Source organism: Patiria miniata, unplaced genomic scaffold (genome assembly GCF_015706575.1).
Source record: "Patiria miniata isolate m_02_andy unplaced genomic scaffold, ASM1570657v1 HiC_scaffold_19, whole genome shotgun sequence".
Lineage (NCBI taxonomy): Eukaryota > Metazoa > Echinodermata > Asteroidea > Valvatida > Asterinidae > Patiria > Patiria miniata.
The window spans coordinates 5,648,466-5,671,700 of NW_024037057.1; the positions used below are offsets into that span (position 1 = coordinate 5,648,466).

At 39.7% G+C, this 23,235-nt stretch overlaps 1 protein-coding gene across 7 annotated transcripts in view; it reads right to left on the reverse strand.

Annotated features, from left to right (window-relative positions):
* The window catches only part of LOC119725503 (protein-methionine sulfoxide oxidase mical2b-like), a 95,536-nt gene that overhangs the window by 15,068 nt on the left and 57,233 nt on the right, over positions 1-23,235 (reverse strand). For 4 of the 7 annotated variants that reach the window (XM_038196912.1, XM_038196911.1, XM_038196909.1 and 1 more), the window contains 2 exons: positions 10,189-10,328; positions 8,431-8,570 (listed from right to left, as the gene is read on the reverse strand). In XM_038196912.1, coding sequence (XP_038052840.1) covers positions 8,431-8,570; positions 10,189-10,328 — 280 coding nt within the window. Of the gene's footprint in view, positions 1-8,430; positions 8,571-10,188; positions 10,329-17,602; positions 18,473-20,136; positions 20,459-23,235 lie in introns of those variants that run through there. The other 3 variants (XM_038196914.1, XM_038196913.1, XM_038196915.1) reach the window with 3 other exon arrangements.

The window sequence follows — 23,235 nt, forward strand, 5'->3', positions numbered from 1 at the left end:
AACTCAACAAACATTTTTTAAATTTTAAATTAAATTGACAAAAGCCAAAAGCCCATCAAAGATTGTCATTTTGATTTTTTTTGTGTCTGTGCTACAAAAATAGTCTTACATTATATTTTATTGTCCCTTGTTAACACAGAAATTTCGAACGATTTTACTTTTTTTTTTTATTTCTACAATTATGTTGTATCCACTTTAATTAACAGGCAATCCATTTTTGTGAAAGTATCTAAAAGTAAATGATTTTTATATTTCTAGAGAGGAGAGGTGTGATTTTCTCGATCATTCTGAAAATGTGTTCCAAAAATGTGTTGTTCTTTAATTATAGCTAAAAAAAAGCTCTTAGTGAAAACAAAAAAAATGAAAACAACAAATATTTTTTATTTGACAGGTACTATATGCGCAGTTAGTCACACGCTGCGTTCACTGAGTTAGTGACAAAACTGGGGAATTTGTTACAGAAAAATTAGAATTTTTTTTTTGATTTGTTATTATTTCTCGTCGGACTAAACTATCGACTGTTTTATGATTATTTTGACTTTAAAAAAAAACAACGAATTTTGTATCTTCATGCAAATACATAAGCAGTCATAAAACAAAGCCGCAATTTTTTTCTTACAAACTAAACCAGCTACGATTTAACAAAATACAGCTGCGAGGGAAACAAAATTTTGCCAAAAAATTAAAAGGGTTAATTATGCAACAAAAAGTTAATTACCTGGTGCAAAGCAAAGCATGATGGGAAGGTATGCAAATTAGTAATGATGTCATGCCTAGAGAGGAGGAGTTAGGAAAGATGCAGAAAAAGGAACTGTGGTCAATTGTGATTGGTCAGTTTTTGACTTTGAAGAATACAGAATTCAAGTTCACCTAAAGTGTCTGTGTGCTATGCTGAAGAAGCCATTTCCCAAAAATCGGCTTCAGCATCGGCTCTAGGCTAGGGTTAAGCACAGGGCTGTGGCTATTACGTAAGTGTACATGTTTATCTCTTTTACAAAGTCAAAGCCAGAGCCTTTTCCGATTATGCATTCAACATGGCACTCAGAAGCACACTTTGAGACTGGTGTGTTGAAGCTGAAGCCAGGGTTTCAAATGGCATATGTCTTATTTTTTCTTTGTACGGTGCTGAACCACGGTAATACAGAAACTTTGACACCCACGACATATCAATTCAAGAACTTCCTTCATTTCAATTGGACCGAGTGCTAAAGTACTCCCTCTGTGGTGAAAACGAGAAAGTGCCAACATCGAAGGACCACTGGGCGCCCACGTATGCTGGTATACATATATACCACACAAACAGTTAACGGTGCGCGGGAACCAGGGAAGTGTCCTTCAAACTTTTAGGCGCCATCTGGGCATGATGTGTGCTGGTGTACATGTACGCACAAGTAGATCACACAAAGAATGAACAGTGTTCCAGGGAACCAGGGAAGGTAGTGTCCTTCAAACTATGTAGGTGCCACGTTGGTATCCTGTACCGGTATACTGGTATACATGGATGAAGATCACACAAATAGAGCACATGTGTGCGGAAACCGGTGAAGTGTCCTTCAAATGTAGATCACACAATCAGTACAAAATGCCCGGGCACCAGGGAAGCTTCCTTCGAACTTTCTAGTCACCATCTTGGCATGACGTGTGCTGGTTTACGTACATGTAGATCACACAAAGAGTGAACAGTGTGCGGGAACCAGTGAAGTGTCCTTCAAACGTTCTAGGCGCCATCTTGGCATGATGTGCGCTGGTTCGCGTAGATCGCACAAACAGAGCACATTGCATAGAGAACGGGAGGTGTCCTTCACACATTCTTGTTCAGCAAAAATGGCGCCCTCTATAGGTGTACATGTACATTGTATATAAAAACAAGGAGTCCTTGAAGAGCCAAACAATCCAAGACAAAATCTATTACTCTAGAGAGTTGCCAACCATTAAAACCGCATCCTGCCTTCATTTAGGCTAACATTAGATATTTTGAAAAGCTTTTGAAGATTCAGATAAAAATATGAATCAGACAGATACTGTGATAAACACTGACACAGACCTTAAGTGGGGTGGGATAGTGAGGGTGGGGTGGGGGAGGGGAGGGTGGGGGATGGAAGGAAAAGACAGTATGTACGTGTTTGTCTCTCCATTTTATTTTTGCAAATGAATTGTGCTGAAAAAAAAAGTAACAACATAAACTGATAAAAACAGCTTCCGTTTGGATCCGAACTCGGTTCAGGCAGGTGGTATTAAGCGAGTAGATCCACAACTTGAGAAATTTCCATCTGCCCGAAACAGTGTTGTGGTTTTTCGAATCATTTGTTGAAAATGTACATTATTTCTGAAATCATACAATGAAGTTTCGTGATGCGATGTCTAGTTCTACTTTTCAACATGGAGGCAGCTTTATATACACACACACACACCGCAGCAAAAGAATGCGCATACTCCCCAGCCCCAATACATCAAACCAAACTTTATTTACAAACTGTTCATATTCAATGAAAATCTGAGTTTCTGGTTAACAAAAAATTGGACTTATTCCCAATACAAAAGCCTCTGTCAGTAAAAAAGTCCTCACTAACATTGGCACAATGCCTAGGGTCATTATTGGGTATCCTCACACAATTGCATGTGAACTATATACATGTACATGTACATGTACATGATAGGCGAAGTAAAAAAAAAAAATCAAGTTTCTCGTCCCCGCCCGCTTCCTTTTTGGAGGCCGCCTGGATTTTTTTATTATTTTTTATTTTTGAAAAATGTAGTAGAAAAACACCGAAAAAGTCTACAAATTCATCGGAAAACAAATACCAATACCAATACAACTCTAAATGACACTGTAAATATGTTCAGTTCTCTTATCCAACTTGTCTTTCATCTTTAAAAGTGTCTTTGAACAGTGGAACACCAACGGTTGCAGGAAATTTTGAAAAGGCGGTCATCTTGAAAAAAATAAAAAATAAAAAATAAAAAGCCCCGCTTCCTCCTTTTTTTCAAAAACACCAGACGAGAAACTTTTTTTTTTTTTACTCGGCCATACAGGCATGTGCTGGGTATTAAAGAGAAATGCTGTGTCATTTTACAGTGACATTTTTTTACAAAGACAATAACAGTTTGCTGTTTCCAAACTAGGAAAACAACATTTCCGTTTAGGGCAGTACCATCGCAGGAGGTTTCCGTAACATAAATGGCTCTGAATTAGGCCATGCGAAACAAGGAAATGAAAATTTGTGCAACTGCGAAATTGTCAACTGTGCAAAGTGCCTAACTGATTAAAAAAAAGACTTAAAAAAGACATGTATTTTCATTGCTCCTTCCAAGTTTGCAATAATTCATCTGCAGCAGAATGACCTTTGACACTCCTCATTATCTATTCAGCAAACCACTTTGCATAGAATGACGCATACTAATCAAGGCACTTGCATAATATATGCTAATTATTTTACGGTGGAGTTTTTATCCTGGGTTTGGAAGCTCCATCCCACGCTCGATTTAAAAAAAGAAAAAAAAAATCACTCTATACGACTGGTTCAATTATAATTCTTAAAATAAACGGAAGGGTGTTATGCAAAAATCACACATCTCTGTGGTCGACACCGTGTTATCACATTGTAATTAACAGTCAGCCAATGGCGGCTGTCCGACAGGCTGATGGTTCGTTCGACCTTCACAATCCTAGCGCCGCATTTTCTCACGTCGCGTCAGTTTGGCAAGTTGACATTTTTGTGGGAAGACACACTAGCCAACGCGAGTATAAACAGTCTTAGCCAAAAATTCCACGAGGAAGAGGAACCGAAAGCATGTCTTGAAAAAAATGCTTACGAATTCCTGCCTTGTTTTGAACTTTACCTTTTTCACTACCGATCAATTTTCTAAGAAGGAAAACCAACTAAAGTGATATTTCATCAAATAATAATATAAAAAAAAAATCTGAAAGGACATAGCAACCAGGCGAACTGAAATCGAAACAGATTTAACGGAACGAGACAAAAACAAAAATGGAAAGAAAACACAAAAACAAAATCAACATGTAAAACAAAAATGACAGACACAGAAAAGATTTGGAAAATGGCTTTTCATGTGCAAAAATCAAATATCAATGGCCCATAAGGAACCCTGATGATGATGGAATATTAGTTAATAATTCAAATGTATGTGTCGTCGGATTGGACGAAGAAAATGAGAAAGAAGGGCAACAACCAATAAAAAAAAAAAGCAACATAAAAATGGCAAGCAAAACTTTTGACCTTTGACATTGCCCACAAGTCTTAGCCGGAATCCCTGAGTTAGTGCACTGTAGAGGGCGCTATATACACAGCAAGTTGGCTGTGATGTTCATTAGTGGTTTTATTTTTTAAATAGGTGAATGTTCAAGACAACATGTGGACCAAATTTGAGGGTATGCAGCAAGTAATATCAGAGTCATCTGCAAGTAACATAAAACAGAGACTTGCAGAGATTTCTTTTTCAGAATTTCTCAAATAAGTCTGATGTCTCAATGTACAAATTGAGCCTGCATCTCCCAATTCAAGGCCCTTGAATCGCCACTTCTGGAGCCTGAAGCCGAAACTGGAGTCAATGCCATGATTTCGCAAAACCCAACTGGATCTCAGGCCGTGTCCACATTATCTGGATACGGCTTTGAAATTACACGTGTGTCTATGGCAGCGGTTGCAGCCGCTTCACATAGACTCGTGTGTAATTTGAAGCCGCAGCCAAGTAATTCAGACACGGCTCACTTCCAGATGATTAGGCCTATGTGTATAGTGCCCTCTACACATTGTCATGTGACATTAGAATCATATCATGTGACCTAGGATTTGTGGAACGTTTATCAGGTGACCTAAGGAATATAGAAAAACACTATGTACGGTATGTGTCCCTGACTCCCATGGTATTAATTTTTCATGCGTGCGTTGTCGACCTAAACTACTTGCTATACCCGCAACACGCCCAAAATTCATCTAGCCTACACCAGAGTCGGAGTCAAGTCCATCACAAGTCCATCACAAGTCAATCGCAAGTCAATCACAAGTCCATCACAAGTCCATCACAAGTCAATCACAAGTCAATCACAAGTCCATCACAAGTCAATCACAAGTCCATCCCCTGTTGTTAGGGCTGTGCATTGGAACCAAGTACCCGACAGTTAATGTCAGGAACTGGTTCCAGATTATGGAACCGAGTACCCGTAACCAACTTTACAAATTACTTAGTAACTTCTCCGACAATGAACAAAAAAGCTTTTGAATGTCATTTGTGGGGAATGTTCAAAATGAAAACCGGGCCACGTGGTAAAACAAAGAATAATTTCACGTTTACGACGCTCACAAAAGTTGCAGTCGACACCAATACAGCTCACCGCACAGCGTACACACTTGCATCTTGCTGTATTGAAGCACCAATGTACACGTATAGTATTATCGTATGGACCTTTCTGAACAATCTGAACAGCAACTTCCGAGATTTGAATTTTGAGGTTGGGTTTCTTTAACGGGTACCGGGGTACACCCATGTTTTTTTTCAATCGGGTACCAGTTCTGGTTTCTGATACTTGTCACCTGACTTGTCACCTGACTTTCACCTGACTTGTCACCTGACTTTCACCTGACTTGTCACCTGACTTGTCACCTGACTTGCGATTTCCATTTTGTCTTGTGATTTACTTTTGAGAACTTGACAGCAACTCTAGTTTATGGGACAAAAGGCACTGACTTGTGAGAAAAATCTAATAACTACAACACCATGCAAACGTCTGGTTTTTTTTCTCAGCTAAAATTGATAACAACCCTGCCTGCTGTTCAATCTTGTGCGATTTAGACTGTAGTCATAAGTAAATTTCTTTAATAATGTGGTCATGTTGTCAAGTTTTATGACTTATTAGGTGGGAAGTGTTTTTTGTCGTTAAAATTAATTTTAGGTGGATACGGTGTGATTAAATTTTACATTAATCAATTAGTTTGTAAATGTTTAAACTAGAAGACTGAATTAACCTGTGCAGGGTATGCCTGTTTGACTGACGAGCTAAACTTGAGCCCTGGAGGGAATTTTGAATATTTGCATAAATTAGTACATGTAGTTATTTATAGACTGTTTGCACGGCGGCCATGTTTGAGGTGTGCGCTTTTGTTCAAAAGGGATATATGCATGTGTAGACCTCTTTTGCATTCATTGTTAATGAACTAACATAATAAGGATGTGACTTTTCGTTTAATTTGTTAACGTTTAGCGGAGATTGTAAATTCTGTTTAAAGGGAATATACAACATTTGCAAACATCGAAAAATAAACTTACCAAGTTTTTACGAAATACCTTACTAGGATGTTGGTAAATGACAGTTAAAAGCATCCTGTAAAGTTATGGCACCTGGTGTGAAGTCATTTTCAAGAAAATGGTATTTTTGTATACGTTTCTAGCGGTGGTCGGCCGACCACCGTTGGAAAAACCTAACTATTTTGCAACTACTGCTCCAAATTTACCCTTTTTTTCAGTCCAAATGTTGTTTGCTATTGGTTCCATGTTCATGAAGAGGTGCAGACCAGCTAGATTGGTTTCCTTACCTTACAATTTTCCGGCATCTATAAATTGATGCATTTTATCTTAAGTGGAGTCAGGGAACCAGACTACTTGAACATTTTGTTTTTCCTGGTTTTTCCAGCATTTTCGAACAAAAACTTCAAACATATCAGCGTAACAATATTTGATCTATCATAGTTACCCCTCAAATAGTTCATTTCTGAGAATTACAGCAAAAGCCAATGATGTACATTCCCTTTAAACATTTAGCTATTTAACAAAGGCTGATGCCTGACAATCATCAGGCGTGCAACTGAGAAAATAGAAAAAAAAAACGAGGATATTCCAAACCACACATGACTTTGTACAGCATTTTTCAATTTGTAATGGCATTCATGAGAAGTAGAAAACGAGGAGATCAGCGGATCCGAGGAAAAGTTGCATGCAGCCTGCATTATGTCTACAGACTGGCATGATTGACATGGTAAAATCAACAATGGTTGACATAATAAATAGCGGGCAGTCATTAAAAAAAGTAAAAACTGAACTAGTGTACCTCGAATGTGACCGGCACCGCGGTGCTTCTAAGGTTTTGTCAATTGAATGGGTTTGAAAACATTGTTAATTATTTGTGCTAGGTACTGGTACATACATGTATGTTTAACTCAAGACAGTTCGCGCGAACTTAGTGTCGTTTTTTTTTTACAATTCAGGTTTCATTCAGAAAATTTGTCAACAGATTTAGAATATTTTTTTCTTTTTGTTTAAACGTGTAAAAGTCACATTCTTACATACCCCAAAGATGACAGCTACCGGTAAATGCAATCTGTCTATAAGATCATTAATTTTGATTTTTGTAATTTAAATTTCATCTTTTGGGGATGAGTGGTCGAGATTAAAAAAAAAGGATACCTATGGTTAGGATTAGACCTATAATAAAAAAATAGCATACACAAAAAATTGAAACTCCTTCAGTTTTAAATATTTTTTTTCTAATGCCTATAAACCGAAACCCATAAAAGTATTATTTTTTTCAGGAGGACAGGTATTTCAGGGGGGAAACAAGAAACTTACAAAAATATAACTCTGAAAAACAAAACAAAAAATACTGCTTTTATACTGAATGCTGCTTGCATACTGCAAAGAAACAATAAATAATAAATAAAATGCTGGTGGGTTTTTGCAGAAGTGTAACTTCAATTAGTGCGCACAGGAAAAAATGCTTCGAACTTAAAACCAAAATTTGAAATTTGTTTTGGAAGATTGCTCAAATGCTGGAAGTAATTCTGTTGTAACCATGGTAACTAGCTATTTAGTATGCATAGTTTATAAAAGTTTAACCGATTCCGTACAAATTTTTAAACATATTTATATACGTTCCTGCATAGCTAAGATTTTGATCAAGAAAATCAAGCTTTGAAGACGTGTGTGTATCTGTGCAATTATTGACAAAAATCATAATTTTTTTTTTTTTTCAATTTTTTTTTCATTTCAGGATATTTACTTTAAGGAGAGGAAACTTTATAACCCTGGTTGAGATGCCAATGCAATATTTAAACTGGTTTAGCTTAACTTGTTTATCAATAATGTTTGTACTTAACTAGTAAACTTTAACTCAGTTGAAACCTTTAATACTTTAGATGGGACTACTACATTAAACAAAATAATTAATTAATGTCATTTTGTAAATAATGAAATGACACTATTGGTTACTTTATGTTATGGGAAGATATTATGAGCATTTGTATATTTTAATGAAACAAAATATGGTGAACAATTTATAAAACTTTTTCAAGTTGATCTACGTCTTTCATACGAGTGACGCCAGAGCCACTGTGTTTGTCCAGTATTTCGCAAATGGCTATGGCCAGAGGAGTGGTCCCGCTTTTGTTATTATGGTCTTTTTGTTCTACTTATGGGTACCTGAGTCCGCCACGCCGGCTTTGCGGGAGGAGCGCGAGCTTCCGTCGAAGGCGTCGTCATAGTTACCCTTCAGTTTGAAGAGTTGCTTGAAGTGGTGCTTGCAGTACAAAAACTGCTTGGATTGGGCGAAGTTACCCAGGCTGATATTGAAGAAAGATAAAAATGTGCGGTGTCAAAAAATGTATATAAATAAACAAGTGCGAGTGCACAATAAGCTCTGGCCGTCTTGCATGAAAGCCTTGCATGAAATCTATCAAAATGATCCCTGCAAGAGAGCTTAAAAAAATGCAACACCGATGGCACATATGGCGCACCATACTTTAGATTTATACCTAGGTTTATATTGATTCCTGATAAATACCACGTGACTATAACATTACTGGTATTTTGCCTCCATTAACCCTAACCGCCCTGAATCCTCCAAAAACCTTTTTGCAAATTGGACGAATTTGCAGGATTGAGGTTACATGGTAAAAGTGCATTGCTGATTTCGGAGTACGCACTGTGTCAAGGTCTTGGGCCGGACCTTGTGTTGTTTATGCTCAGCCGTGCATAAATTTAGTCCTTGATTATACTTGACAACCTCCATACTGCTCCAGGATGTCATTGCCTCTGCCTCAGCCTATTGACAGTCATAGCCGGAGGATTTTGCAGGATTCAGGCAGTGGTCACCCCTCCGTGGACCATATTCAAGAAATAACGGAGGAATTTGCAGGATTGAGGCTATATGCTATTTTTCCATGGGGCCAATTGGAGGACTTTGCAGGATTGAGGCTACATCCTAGCAAAAAGGCCTAGGGAGTTAGGGTTAACAAACTTTTCATAAACACGTTCCCGAATTGTTACAAACAAGTTTTGTTAAGTATTTCATTTATTTTGTTTGCTTTTTTTAGAAAATTAAACTTTGCTAGAACTTTTATGGGAAACTTTAGTGGACTTATTTTGGTTAAGTTTCCGCGGATCCATCGACCAACCACCAAGTGACATGTAGAAATCCTGCCAGAGCTTCAAAATCAGGGCTTAGGCCAAAAACAAAAATAAGTCGGTCTCTGGTCAGCGCGCACGTCGATTTTAATCATGCGCGTCGATCTTTTTTTTTTCCAAAATGTTCCGCGGTAGCTCCAACAGCGCACCTCCTCATTTTTTTTTACCAAAGAGCACCAAGGAATGGGAAATTGCACCAAGGTAAATGATCGAAAGCACCAAGGCAAATTATGGAGGACACCAATGTACATGAGGACACCAAAAAAGCAAAATAGTACCCCACCTTGTCTGTACAATCCAAGCTTGAAAAAAAAAAAAAAAAAAAAAAAAGCCGCGTGGCCGCGTCAATTCCAGAACTTTGGTCTGACCAGAGACCGAATATTTTTTTTTTTTGGCCTTACCTTAAGTTTACTATAAAAAAAAAGCTACCTAAAACCAATTCACGCAAACTGCCTAATTCTGAAACACTTGAGCCTATGTCGCTATTTTGGCATCATGATAATATAACTATCAAATAGGTTTTATAGGTTTTAGGGGCCGTTTCAATTAATATCTGGGACGAGTTCTGGACAAGTTGCGAACACTGTAGCGGGGACGAGTTGTAGGATTCTGAACAACTTCCCCGCAATCTCCCCACAATAACGTAATCTGGAGCAAATGCCAAGCTTCTTCTGGACAAAGTGACTGATTCTGCCCTCCACTTGTCCAGAACTCGTCCCGGATATGAACTGAGATGGGCCTTTAGATAGGTTTCGCTGTGAGCCCTGGGCTTACCTAAGTAGGGTATTACATTCCGTACAGCGGAAGCACAGCTTGTGATAATTGAAGCCGTCGGCCGTGATCTTTTCCATGGGGTAGACCGTCTTCTGGCAAATCTTGCAACGGTTGTTGGGCGTGGTGATAGTGGGCTGTTTCTGTAATGAGACAAAGAAAACAATTGATTTATTTTAAAATCTAGGCATTCCTGGTTTGGGCCATGGGCATTCCTGGTTGGGCTATGGGCATTCCTGGTTGGGCCATTGGCATTCCTGGTTGGACCATTGGCATTCCTGGTTAGACCATGGGCTTTCTTGATTGGACCACTGACATTCCTGATTGGACATTGGGCAGTCCTGATTGGATGGGAGTTCTGATATTACTTTGGGCATTCCTGATTGGACCATGGGCATTCCTGATTGGACCATGGGCATTCCTGATTGGACCATGGGCATTCCTGATTGGACCATGGGCATTCCTGATTGGACCATGGGCATTCCTGATGGGACAAGTAACAACTGATTGGACCATGGAATTTGTATATTTGGACCAAGAGCATTCCTGATTGGATCATGGGCATTCCTGATCAGACCATGGCCATTCCGGACTATGGGCTTTCCAAATTTGACCACAGGCATTCCTGATTGGACAATGGCATTTGTGGTTGGACCATGGCCACCCCTGATCAGACCATGGCCATTTCTGACTGGACCATGGCCATTCCTGATTGGACCATGGACATTCCAAATTGGACCATGGACATTCCAAATTGGACCACGGTCATTCCAAATTGGACCATGGGCATTCCAGATTGGACCATGGCCATAATCAAACTATGGGCAATCCTGATTGGATCACAGGCATTTCTCATCGGACCATGGGCATTCACTTTCACATTCTTGCTTCGGCCAAGCACAGTGATGCCTAGAAAAGAACGGACTTGCAGTAAGTCTACTTTTCTGACATGGGATTCAACTCTAAAGTAAATGTCCGGATTGGTAGGTAATTTATCATTTCCTAATCGTATTTAGACCTAAATTCCTCAGAGAATTCAGGGATCAGGAACAGATTACTATCACGCTATACGTCTTGACACTGACAGCTCCGTTTACACATCCAGGCAATTTTGAATAAAGTGTGATTTTTTTTCCGGAAGTCTTTCGGCTTTTTGAAATTTACCTTTTCTTTCAGCCCCATCTCCTCAACTATTAACCCTAACCTCCCAAACTCCATCAAAATCCATCCCCCTATTTCGGTGGGACTATTTTTTGGGGACTTGGTCCTGCAGGCCTAGTTTGACTAAATATTGATGGAGTATGATGGACTTGGTCCACGTACATGTATTAAAAGACAGCAGGGAGTTAGGGTCAACAACTCAACAGTTATAATCAATAAAATTTAATTCAACGATATGAAAATGTAATCCTTCCAAAGTCTTCCAAGCTTACAAATAATTGTTCAGCCCTACTTTTAACCCCCTTAATATTTACGGCGAAGTAAAGTAAATTTTGTATACAAAAGAGATTACGGTATTTCAATAATGATGTTTTCAAATCACAGTGCAGGTTTTTCGAATACTTCACATACCATTCAACCTGTGATAAGTTGAGTTTCACTACAATATTTACATAGTAGTTTTAGCAGGTAAAAGATATGGCGAAATACAATGTGAAAAGAAAATATGTACGATACACTTTTTTTTGTATTACTTTGAAGGCAATCACTAGTGCGGTAATTTTTGCAACTTGGTTTATTTTTGTGGATGAACATGTCACACAAGTTGATTAACATGTTGTCCCCGTTACAAGAGCACAACATCTGGCAAATGATCGACCCCCTTCCCTTAAAAAAAGAGAAAATCTGGGCGTTTGTAAACACCAACATTCTTTGTGCACGTTTCTATGGCAATGGGTTATCACACATGTCACAGGAAGTCAGTTCAGCTCAATGCTGGACAAACAAGGCAAAGTTCGTTTGATTGATTATCGGGGAAAAAAAGTACACATCTCTCGACTGGTTATCACAGTCTGCAATGGTTTACTTGCCCAGTGCTTTTAATATACATAGATGTCCATAGATGGATATTTTCATAATTCCGAAACTTGGCTTTTTGCCCCCTGTTTGTGCACAAACTTCACTTAGATATTCTCATGATTCCCCCCACCCCCAATTTAAAAAAAAATATTTCGGGAAAATAGTCTTTTTTCAGACACTGAAAAGGGAACTGTTGATTTGTTGAATATTCCATTTTTTAACCACAATTAAAACTTTTCGAATATAACCTAAACCACAAAAGAACGAAATGGAGAACCACCAACATAGCATGTAGGACTGGATTAGATAGCTCAGTTGGCAGAGCACCGGAACGGCAATCTGGAGTTCGCAGGTTCAAACCCTGCTGCAGTCAATTTCTTTTTTCAATGTACATGTGGCAAAATTACTGGTATAATTGTTAGAAATTATACTCCGTTTACGAACTCCTGGTGATACAAGTTTACTAACAATCAGAGCAAAAAAAATCAGCCTGATCGTGCCATAAATGAAGCAGCGGGCGTGCACCCAATACACATACCATTCTGTAGCTACCGGTATCCGGTATTTGGAGTACAGAACATTTACAATGTACCGGTAGGTCACAAAGCGGTATTTATTTAATCACGTTGGAAACCAGTTACGAATACGAGAGCCCAAAAATTGCAAATGTATTATGGAGCACCAACAGTGGACAACCCAATTTTCCGGGTGAGTTTTACCTGAAAAAAAAAAAAAATCGAATGCGAACATGGCTTTCTAAGTTAGGCCAAAAAAAAAAAGTCTGTCTCTGGTCAGCGCACGCGTCGATTTTAATCTTTTTTTTCTTAAAATTGTCCGCGGTAGCTACAACAGCGCCCTCTATTGCCGCACCTCCTCAAATTTTTGTACCAAGAAATGGGGAAATTGCACCAAGGCAAATCAAGGGGGGCACAAAGGCAAATTATGGAGGACACCATTGTGTATGAGGACATCAAAAAAGCAAAAAAAAATAGTACCCACCTTGACTGTACAATCCAAGCTTGAAAAAAAAAAGCCAAAAAAACAAAACAACAAACGCGTCGCCGCATCAATTCCGGATTTGTGGTCTGACCAGAGACCGATTTTTTTTTTTTTTGGCCTTAGGATTAATCATCAGGCCAGTACGCTTGTAACTTCAACATGTAGGCCTACATGTACATGTACATGTGTACATATACCGGTAGATCTGTGTAGATCTGTCATCACACACACGTATCGGACATGATCGCGGATTAACCACATGAATCATCCAACTCTCTGGAGTTTTCTCCTTTTTTGGGCAAGCTGTGCCCGGCGCTTTTAAAAGGAATGTTAGTTAAACATGTCAACATTCATGTGTTTTCTTGCATGCCCACGTGTTCACAAACTCATTCCTTCTTTTTTTAAGAATTGTAGGACAAAGCCACACTTTTTATATGCATTTTTGAATGATTTACCGTACTTCACTGAGTTTGTGTGGACCGAAAGTAAAAACAGACCATGTAAACATCTCGTAAATCAAAGAGAGAAACATTTTTAGTATGGTGGAAAAAAACATGGACAAGAAATGAATGAGTCATTTGTGAAACTGCAGTTTTACTAGCAAAGTGGGAATTGGCAACATTGGCCATGAAGGAGACTGAAACTCTGAAGGCTAATTTAAGTACATACTGTACATGTACATTTGTAGTGTATGTGGGTTTCTATGGCCGTAAGGTCATGAATGAAGGATAAACACATTTGACATGTGCAAGAGACATAAAATTTCTTACTGCAACTGCAAGGTCAAGTCAGAAATAAACCTGTTTCTCATCACCACCCACTTTCCTTTTTTTCCTGCCCACCTACTTCCTTCACAACCCCTCCCCCTCACAAATTCACAACTTTTGTTTTGTCTGTTTGTTTCCAGCAAAGTTGTAGCTCCATGCAAGTGTCCAATACTTTTGGACACAAAAGTATTAAAAAAATGAGTCAAGAAATTGGAAGAATCCATCTGTTTTCTTGGAAAAGCTCCCATCGTGGGGAGAAAAAAGAGTGCTGCCTCTTACATTTTTTTCAAAAAGCCAGGAGGATAAATTATTTTTTTTTAACTTGGGCTTTTTTTTAATAAAGGCTTTTTAAAGGTGCAGGCGCTAGGCAAGTTTAAGACTTAAAGTGCCCATCTGATGGACCTTTTTGAATAAATGTAATCCTTGAAAAGTAACTTTGTGTTCCATTCAACTTTATTTGTAATCTTCATATTGCCAAGGGCATTTTGGTGCCTTTTTAATTTTTTATGCCAAATGCAAATGTCCTTATTCATCAGAAAAATTGTGATCTCATTCAAGGACAGAAACATCGGTTTCACATCTGCCTCAGCACGAAAAGTCACCAGAATTTTGGGGGTTTCTGCTGTGGTTATTTTTTTTGCTGCTTTCAGTGGTTCATTGTTTCAGCATACATGCCAGGAAGACAGTGAGAAAACTCCACAAATGTTTTCAATAAGCAGAACTTGGGGTAGACGATTTGAAAAGAGAAAAACCCTCATCTGAAGGGCGTGTTCCTACAGTGACATCACAGCAACAGCGCCCTCAGTTGTCAGGAAAAGCACAAAACATTTAAAATGTTTCAAAAGTGCACTTTGCAAAGACCCCTTGAACTGTTTGACAGGCAGGTCCAAGGCCTATTATTTCTGACCTAGTTTTTCTTTTCAACTCGGCTCCTGTTCAGCCCCCCTGTGGGCACTATTGGTTTTGATCCCTATCTCTTCTGTAAATAATCGCAGGGAGCTGTGTTTCAAGAATTTTTTGGGCACATGCCCAGCGCTTCCTTTTTTTTCTGGGCAGTTTGTTTGGCGACGATTGACACCAGGAACAAGTGTCAAGAGTTTGGGACTAGGGATCAATGTTCTGTCCTGTTGCCAATTGCGATACTGTGCCAACCAGGAATCAACATTTCAAGCGAACCCAACCCTACCCTGAAAGGTGCCCTAGAATGCTGAAGTAAAGTTTGGAGCATTTATTTGCTGGCCACACCTCTTGTAATTTTCTCCAGTTCTGAACAAAAAGTGTCGGGAGAAATATGGCTATTTACCCTATAATCTACAGGCATGTTTAGTGCATGTGTTACAATGTACATCTTGTGAAAGTATGCAATGTGTTTAAAAATATGTTAATGGTTATGCTTATCCCAACATACGCATTGTGGTTTACAATACATGTTGGCCTACAATAATTCATAAACAAACGTTACAAGACACAAGGGTGGGAATCGAACCCACAACCCCCTGTTTACAAGGACAGACATCCTAATGACAGTTAAATACCACTGTCTGATGGTGGTGAGCCACCACTTCCAGGATTTGAACCAGCCGGTGATGCACTGGTCGGCTAATATGGTAAAGCAGAATGGTTTTGAACATCAGTTTACTCCAGTTATGCAGGAAGTTACGGAGGTCAATTATCTTGTCGACAAAATGTTGCATCACTAAACCAGATGTAACAAAAAAAATCCTTCCACCACAGGATACGACATCCAAAATACCGGTACATCAGTGTTCTCCAACATGTAGAACAAACCTGGCGCCCCGCCATGCTTTCTGCGGCGCCCGCCATGTTTAAAAAGTCCCCGCCAAGCTTTAAAATCCTGCCGCCAGGTTTAATTTTTTTGACTCTACAGTGTACATTTACAACTAAAATAATTGATTTCAGTTGTTTTTCCACACATTAACAATGTATTTCGATGTCATTACAAAAATATCCCAGCCCGATCGGGGTTGTCTTAAAATCTTGCTGAATCAATCACACGCACGGTACGGCCGGCCGTGCAAACACCAGCGATTCCCCATGCACTGTACGTACTATATACTATTAGGTATGCGCGATGTACAGTACACACTGACAACTGAATACCCAGCTCCGGAGTGTGCCGATACTTCAGGTAGCGACAACCCCGCCGCAAAAATATATATCTGTATTAGTACACACACACACACCAGCAGGAGTACGTACGGCAGATCTTACGTGCAGCCCACCGACTTTCTTTTTCTCAGTGCTTGCACGCGCGGTACACAATATAATACGCGTTTTTGTACGAGGCAAACGAGCTCGAGGGCATGACACGCGTGTACATGGTGTTCCGATCATGCCGATTGTCAAAAGTTATAAATGGCGAGCGTGTATGGGCCCGGTTCCCAAAGAGAACAAAATCCACTTTTAATTTATTTAACTTACCAAACTAGTTGGCGACATTTAAGAACATACAGGTAGGTCATAAATAGAGGGAAATTTGGGGGGAAAATGACGATGACAACGACAAAACGCAACATGAAAATAAAGATGACGATCGCACGGCACCGGCACCGGCACCACCCATAAAATCGCGTTAAAAAAAACGTAATTTGTATCCCATTTTGTTTTTCAAAATTACAAAAAGGTGTCATTTGATCTGAGAGAAGTCTGCTTTAGGTTGAAAAGCAAATTTTTGAATGCTAAAAAAATCGGGGGAACTGGCCTGGAGAATCGCCTCAGATTGCACCACAGAGCATCTAGAATCCAAATTTTCCCGGGGCCCTTAAGCGGGCCCCGGACCCCACGCCGTAAGGGCTTCGCGCTCCGCGCTCGCAGGAGTCCCCGCCGACCCCAGCGCCAACCTTTAATTTTCAAAGTTGGAGAACACTGGTACATGTATGGGGTTGACTGTATTGCAAGATTTGTCTGCTGTCAAGATTTGTAAAAAAACTGTCCACATTACTCAGAGGATATACCAGTGTATGGGCTCCGTGCGTAAACAAAAGAGGGCGCCCTTTTACCTAGCAACGACGTCCCATGGGCGCGGCGGGACGCATACATTTCGCTGGTTGATGCGCACGCACCGTTCCTTAATTGTGTGCGGACGCACCTACACCAGGGGATTGGTACTCGCAGTGGCCGCGCTTCGCGGCAAAATATTGCAGTCAGGCAAGATGGCGTGGTTCGGTCACTCCCAACTGTACTTTCATTGCCGGTGAGGGGATACTTGTGAACGAAGCGGATACTGGGCCTTGACAAAGAATGCATGTTGGTACGTAGATCTAAGCTTTTGGGATGTGGGACACTCCCCACCCCCCCCCCCCCCCCCCCCAAATTTTTTTTGATGTTCTACTACATTTCCAATGTGAGTGAAATATAGCTCTAAAACTATATTCAGTCCAAGATGATACTATACAGATTAAATGTTCCAAATGTTGAGTGTCCAACTACATGTAGTTTTGTGTACATGCATACCTGTACATGTACATGTGTTTTTTGGAGAGAAAACTGAAGGGGAGCATTGGAGTTTTTCCATTCAAAAATAACTTTGAGATTTTGAGGAAAGAGTAAATTTGAGAAAGGGGATGGGAAAGGTTGAAGGCGAGGCATGGCTTCTTTCTCGTGTTACTCACCCATTTCGGCCGACCGTTCTGAACTTTCTCAGGAGTCTCCTGTGCTGGAGTTTCCTGTGCTGGAGTTTCCTGAGCTGGAGTTTCCTTAGCTGGAGTTTCTGGAGCTGGAGTTTCTGGAGCTGGAGTCTCTTGAGCTGGAGTTTCCTGTGCTGGAGTTTCCTGTGCTGAATTTTCCTGTGTTGGAACCTCCTGAGTTGGAGATTCTTGAGCTGGCTTCTCAGACAGCGTCTCGGCTGTCTCGCCAGTCGTCTCCACCATTACATCCCCAGCTGGTACTTCGTTATTCTCCGACATGTTGTATTTAAGTGCGGACACCAGGGAATTTGCTGTACAATTTTTAAAAAGCTGATTCAAAATCCCACAGGAACGGGAAGAGCCAAATATGTTCAATCCTCTGACGAGTTGCTCAAAGAACAAAACTTCTCGGAAATTGAAAAGCTGCTACTCCAGTCAGAAATGATCAAGTTGAAGGAGACTGATTCCAGTTTGAAAGTCTCATAAACCTTATATACATGTAAAGGTGATCAATTGTCGAAAGTATGAGTGGTATTCCGAAGATGAAGCTGGCCGCGTTGGTGAAATTGAAGCGAAGGATGTAACTATAACCCCAGTGATGGCGCGGAATGTCGAAGATGGAAGCGTAGAATGTTGGCAAAAGATCAGAGGTCAAAGTTCAGGGAGTCGAGTTACAGGTATGTCGCTCCTTCCTATTGATGATATCAATGGACGGTTTACTGCCGGGCGCTACAGCTTGAGATCTGTTGCCAGGAACAAACTGTAATTCATAAGAGTAATCTCCAGAGATAAGATGCCTTGGTGGTCAAGTGGGGATGATTTTAATCAAAATCCGGTTGCCGTGGGAGCAAAAATCTTGCCCACTGAAATCGCAGGAAGAAAAGTGTACCAGTATTTTTAGCATTATTTTAAAAAAACTTGAAATAAAAAAAGCTCTCTCTCTGATTGGACATGACAAAGTGGCTTTCTCTAAAGGCAATTCCAACGCTGTCAAAGGAAGTGTAATGTCAGTGACAGAGCCAATTAGCCACGATATCTAATTATTGATTCAGCGCAATGATCCAAAACTCCTAGTCTGTAATCTCCTTGACGATTAACCAATGACGGATGTGTATGTAAAGATTTGAAGAAAACAAAAAGCAGCATTTTCGGGTTTATTCACTGAGCTCTTAAAAGCTCTGTCACAGACATTACAACTGCTGCACTGCAAATCAGCAAAAAAACCCGGTAAGTTTCTCTCGTCAATTCCTGGTTGAAAATCTTCTCCACGTGGTGAAACAATCACAAAATTAAAATTGTCCTTTCCCAAAGTCATTGCCTTTCGACCTTACATTATGCGTGTTGAAACTCGGGTATCGCATTCCACACTCAATTTGTTTGAAAGGTCAGTGAAAATCTAACTGCTCTCTCGACTTCCTCGTACTAGTACACGCACACATGTATTCCGATCTTTTCCTGAACAGTTTTATTTTCAAAAGGACAGATCAGTAGGTTACAGTGCTTTTTGTTATCGCATGTCGCTGGCGCACGGAATTGTACAAACTGTGAAAAAGAATTTCTAAAGGTGCAGTGTAACTCAGGATAAGGAAATGCACATACATTTAGTACATACCCACAAATACATGTACAGATCAAACCAAACAGTAATTTTATATTTGAACTGGTGTACTTTCAGTCAACTCAAAATGTATTAATGGTGTGTGCAATCAGTTTTTACACTGTAGGTACACACGTACAGTATGTCTTTATGCACTAATCTGGGCACATACACAAAAATGATCACTGCACTCACGAGCCCCGTTCAATGGAGAAACCATTGTGCACGCTATTGTACGAAGCAACAGCCCCGTGATGGATTGTCTGTACAATAGCTAGCACAATGCTTTTCGCCATTGATGGGGGCCTCCGTGATAAAAGTGACAGCGTGCTGGATTGGTCTGTTTACATGTACATTGTGCACACTGTGGTACGGGAAACTTCGCGCTCTCGTGTGCACTATGCAGCAGCCCAATGTTGTAAATTTTTTGATTCCAATTTGGTCTGAAAAGTACCAGGAAATCGGACAACATTTGTTGAGAGCGCTTGTTGCTTTCACCATAATGACCATTTAACATTTTGATAAGTGAATACTCAATCATAAGGTAATATATTGTTTTATCTGTACTATTATTCAATGATTCACATTTCGAGTTAAGTCAGTGTTATAAACTAGTGGATACCGTTTGAACAGTAGAAGCCAAAACAAATTTGGTTTATCGAGAGAGCGATAATGGAGAGAAAGTTTTTAAAGAGTGCTTAACTTGAAAGTCGATTTTACATTTTTACAAAATTTCAACCAGGAATGAGAATCACTTGCTGACACTCATTACTCACATCTGTGAGTCGAGTCAGTTCAGCGTACGAGTGACAAAACCGAAAGTCGGTGCCAATCAAGACACAAATCCGATTTTAAAAGGCTCGCATGAAAACACTTTTTGAAAGATATGCAGGTAGTATTACACGTGTAGATAGGTAGATACCTTACGCATAAAAACTATAGAATGATGACCACAGCCAAAGCATCCGCGGAAATCAAGTTGTCGGAACGACCCAAGCGAAACCAACGGATGAAAAGAAATGAACTAATAATATAAATCCCGAACTCTGGAGGTGTAGCAATTGGAAGACGGTACTCACAGAAATGAAGCTTTGTCGTTCAGTGGGACTCGCAAACCATTGTCAATTGATACCACTAGGCAGTCCACTGGCCACTTCCTAACGAAATTCACATACCATCTGTACTACTGTCCCTGTACATGTACGTGACTTTTCCTTGGGCCACACAATGCTACCACTGTTGGGGATGGCCCCACCACATGCATACCCTGCCACACCACACATAGGGGGAAACCTTGAGACCAGTCCATTTTAACCACAGGGGGGATGTGGCCGCGACCGTGGGTGAGGGTTTTTTGTTGAACATTCTGTTCAAGTTTGATGGAGACTGAAGTTGGAGAATAAACACAATCTGCTTTGAAAACCTTTCAGGAAAAACAGTCAAGGCTTTTTTCACCAGAAAAACCTTTGTTGGGTTGGAATAACCTCTGTCGGGTATAAAGACACCATCAAGCATGAGGCTAAGTTTTTGCCGGACGGCGGGTGAATAATCATGAGTAACTGGCTGGCATCCATGTAATGAATAAAAAAAAAAAAATCAGTTGAAGTTTCTGTGAATGGGTGAGTAAGGGATGTAGGAATGCTGACGTCTTCTTCAGAGGGGCCGCGGTCCGGACTGTCTGCAAAAATGTATCCACGGTATGGTTCCAATTAAAGATTCTCATCCAAATGCCATCTGCGACCAAAGCTGATGACACGGGGTACTAGTTCTTGCAACTGTCAACATAGCGGAATCTGCCCACAATATATGAGCATTTAAATCATTTTCCGAAACCACAAAATATTCAAATTACACAAGTTTGTACATATAGGGCCTACATGTTCATACATGTAAATCTTTATCTTCAAGCAAAATTGAATCCTCCATCCTGATTGGTTGATCCATGGCAACAACAGTGTGATATCTTCAGCCACACATACACACTACATTATTCAGTGTTTCATCTGCATTCGTGGAATAACTGTACATAAACTACAGGCTACAGTGTAACTTCCAACAAAGCATTATGCAGACATTTCAAGCAGCCAAAAGTCGGGGTTGGAATTAATTTTGCTAAAAGTTACTTGGAGTGATTGTCAACATTCCATTGTGGTTATTCTACCATGTGTCCCATCAAGGAAAGTCGTTCATTAATTAAGTAAATCTAGCAATGTAATTCTTCCGTGCGACCCAGTTGACCCTGTAAAACTTACCACTGCGGACAGTAAAACTCGGCACTTGACAATTTGGGAAGTTTAACGGCTGTCCGCACTGGACTTAATTAGGTTAAGTTGACAATAGTCTCCGTTAGTTTTATCCTCCCTAACAGTCCATTGCTAAGACGGCTTAAAGGGAATGTACATCATTGGCTTTTGCTGTAATTTTCAGAAATGAACTATTTGAGGTGTTAGCATTTTAGATGAAATATTGTTAAACTGACATGTTTGAAGTTTTGTGTTCGAAAATGCTGGAAAAACCAAGAAAAACAAAAATGTTCAAATAGTCTGGTTCCCTGACTCCACTAAATATGAAATGGATCAATTTACAGATGCCGGAAAATTGTAATGTAAGGAAACCAGTCTAGCTGGCCTGCCTGCACCCATTCATGAACATGTAACCAATAGCAAACAAAATGTGGACTGAAAAAGGTACATTTGGCGCAGTAGTTGAAAAATAGTTAGGTTTTTCCAACGGTGGTCGGCCGACCACTGTTGGAAATTTACACAAAAATACCACTTTTCTTGAAAATGACTTCACACCAGGTGCCATAATTTAACAGGATGCTTTAGACTGTCGTTTACCAACATCCTAGTAAGGTATTTCGTACAAACTTGGTAGTTTTGTTTTTCGATGTTTGCAAATGTTGTATATTCCCTTTAATTTGAAAACAGCAGTTATGGATTGCTTATCTGCCCTTATGAAAACAAACGAACAAAGCACCTAGTAGGATATATATGTTCATTTACTTGCTAGCACTCAGTTGGTAGTGCACCGGTACTGCGATCCAGAGGACCCAGGTTCAAAGCCTGCTTGGACAATCTGGTTTGCTCAATGCAAGTTACAATGACTGATTTAAATGTTAAAAACAAAATGGGCACTTGAATATTGAAACATTTGTTGCTGTCTCTTCCTTCCTCCATGATGTACGTGTTCATCTTTTCAAACCGTAGATGAAAAATACCAGAGAACGAAAGAGAACAATATCGTCCACGATTCCCAGCATACGTCCGTGACATGGGGTCGTGTACAAAACATATGGGAGTCTTGCTAAAAAGTTAAAGTACAAACAAAAGAGGGACAATAGGATGCCCACGATCGACGGTGAACACACGTTTGCGTGTACGGTATATGTGCAAATAGAATTTAACCATGCTCGTGTTCACAACACTATGTGACAAAACTCCCTAAAATACATACATGTACATTTTAAATAAACAAAATATTAGGCCTAAAGGCTAAACAAATAATAACAAAACCCTGAAATAAACCCAGTTTCATCTTGTTTGTGAATACCAGTATGTACCAGTATGGGTGTACACACATGGGTGTACATAGTATGTTATATAGCTAGATCTTCATTCCTGTGAAAACTCAAAATTTGTACACGTACTGGCATATATGTAGGCTATGTGTACAGGCAAATTTAAGTAAATATAGCCATGTACTTGAACTATTTATAGTGTCACAATTTTCAGAATTTCTATTTCATTACTGTACATCTGTGCGCGGTGACAATTGATCGAAAGTGACCTTTGTATGTTGGGTGTGGTTCAATGATGTCAGAGAGTGGTCAACAATTGTTGTCAAGTATGTTACGCAAATATACATTGTACATGTATTTAAGCACAAGTTACGTGTACTTCATTATTATTTGTTAAATATTAACAAAAATATCAAAGACCACCCAAGTTGATACTTGTATTTAAAAAACCCATGAGTTACATTTACTATTCAGTTTATTCTACAGTAATTGAATACCAAT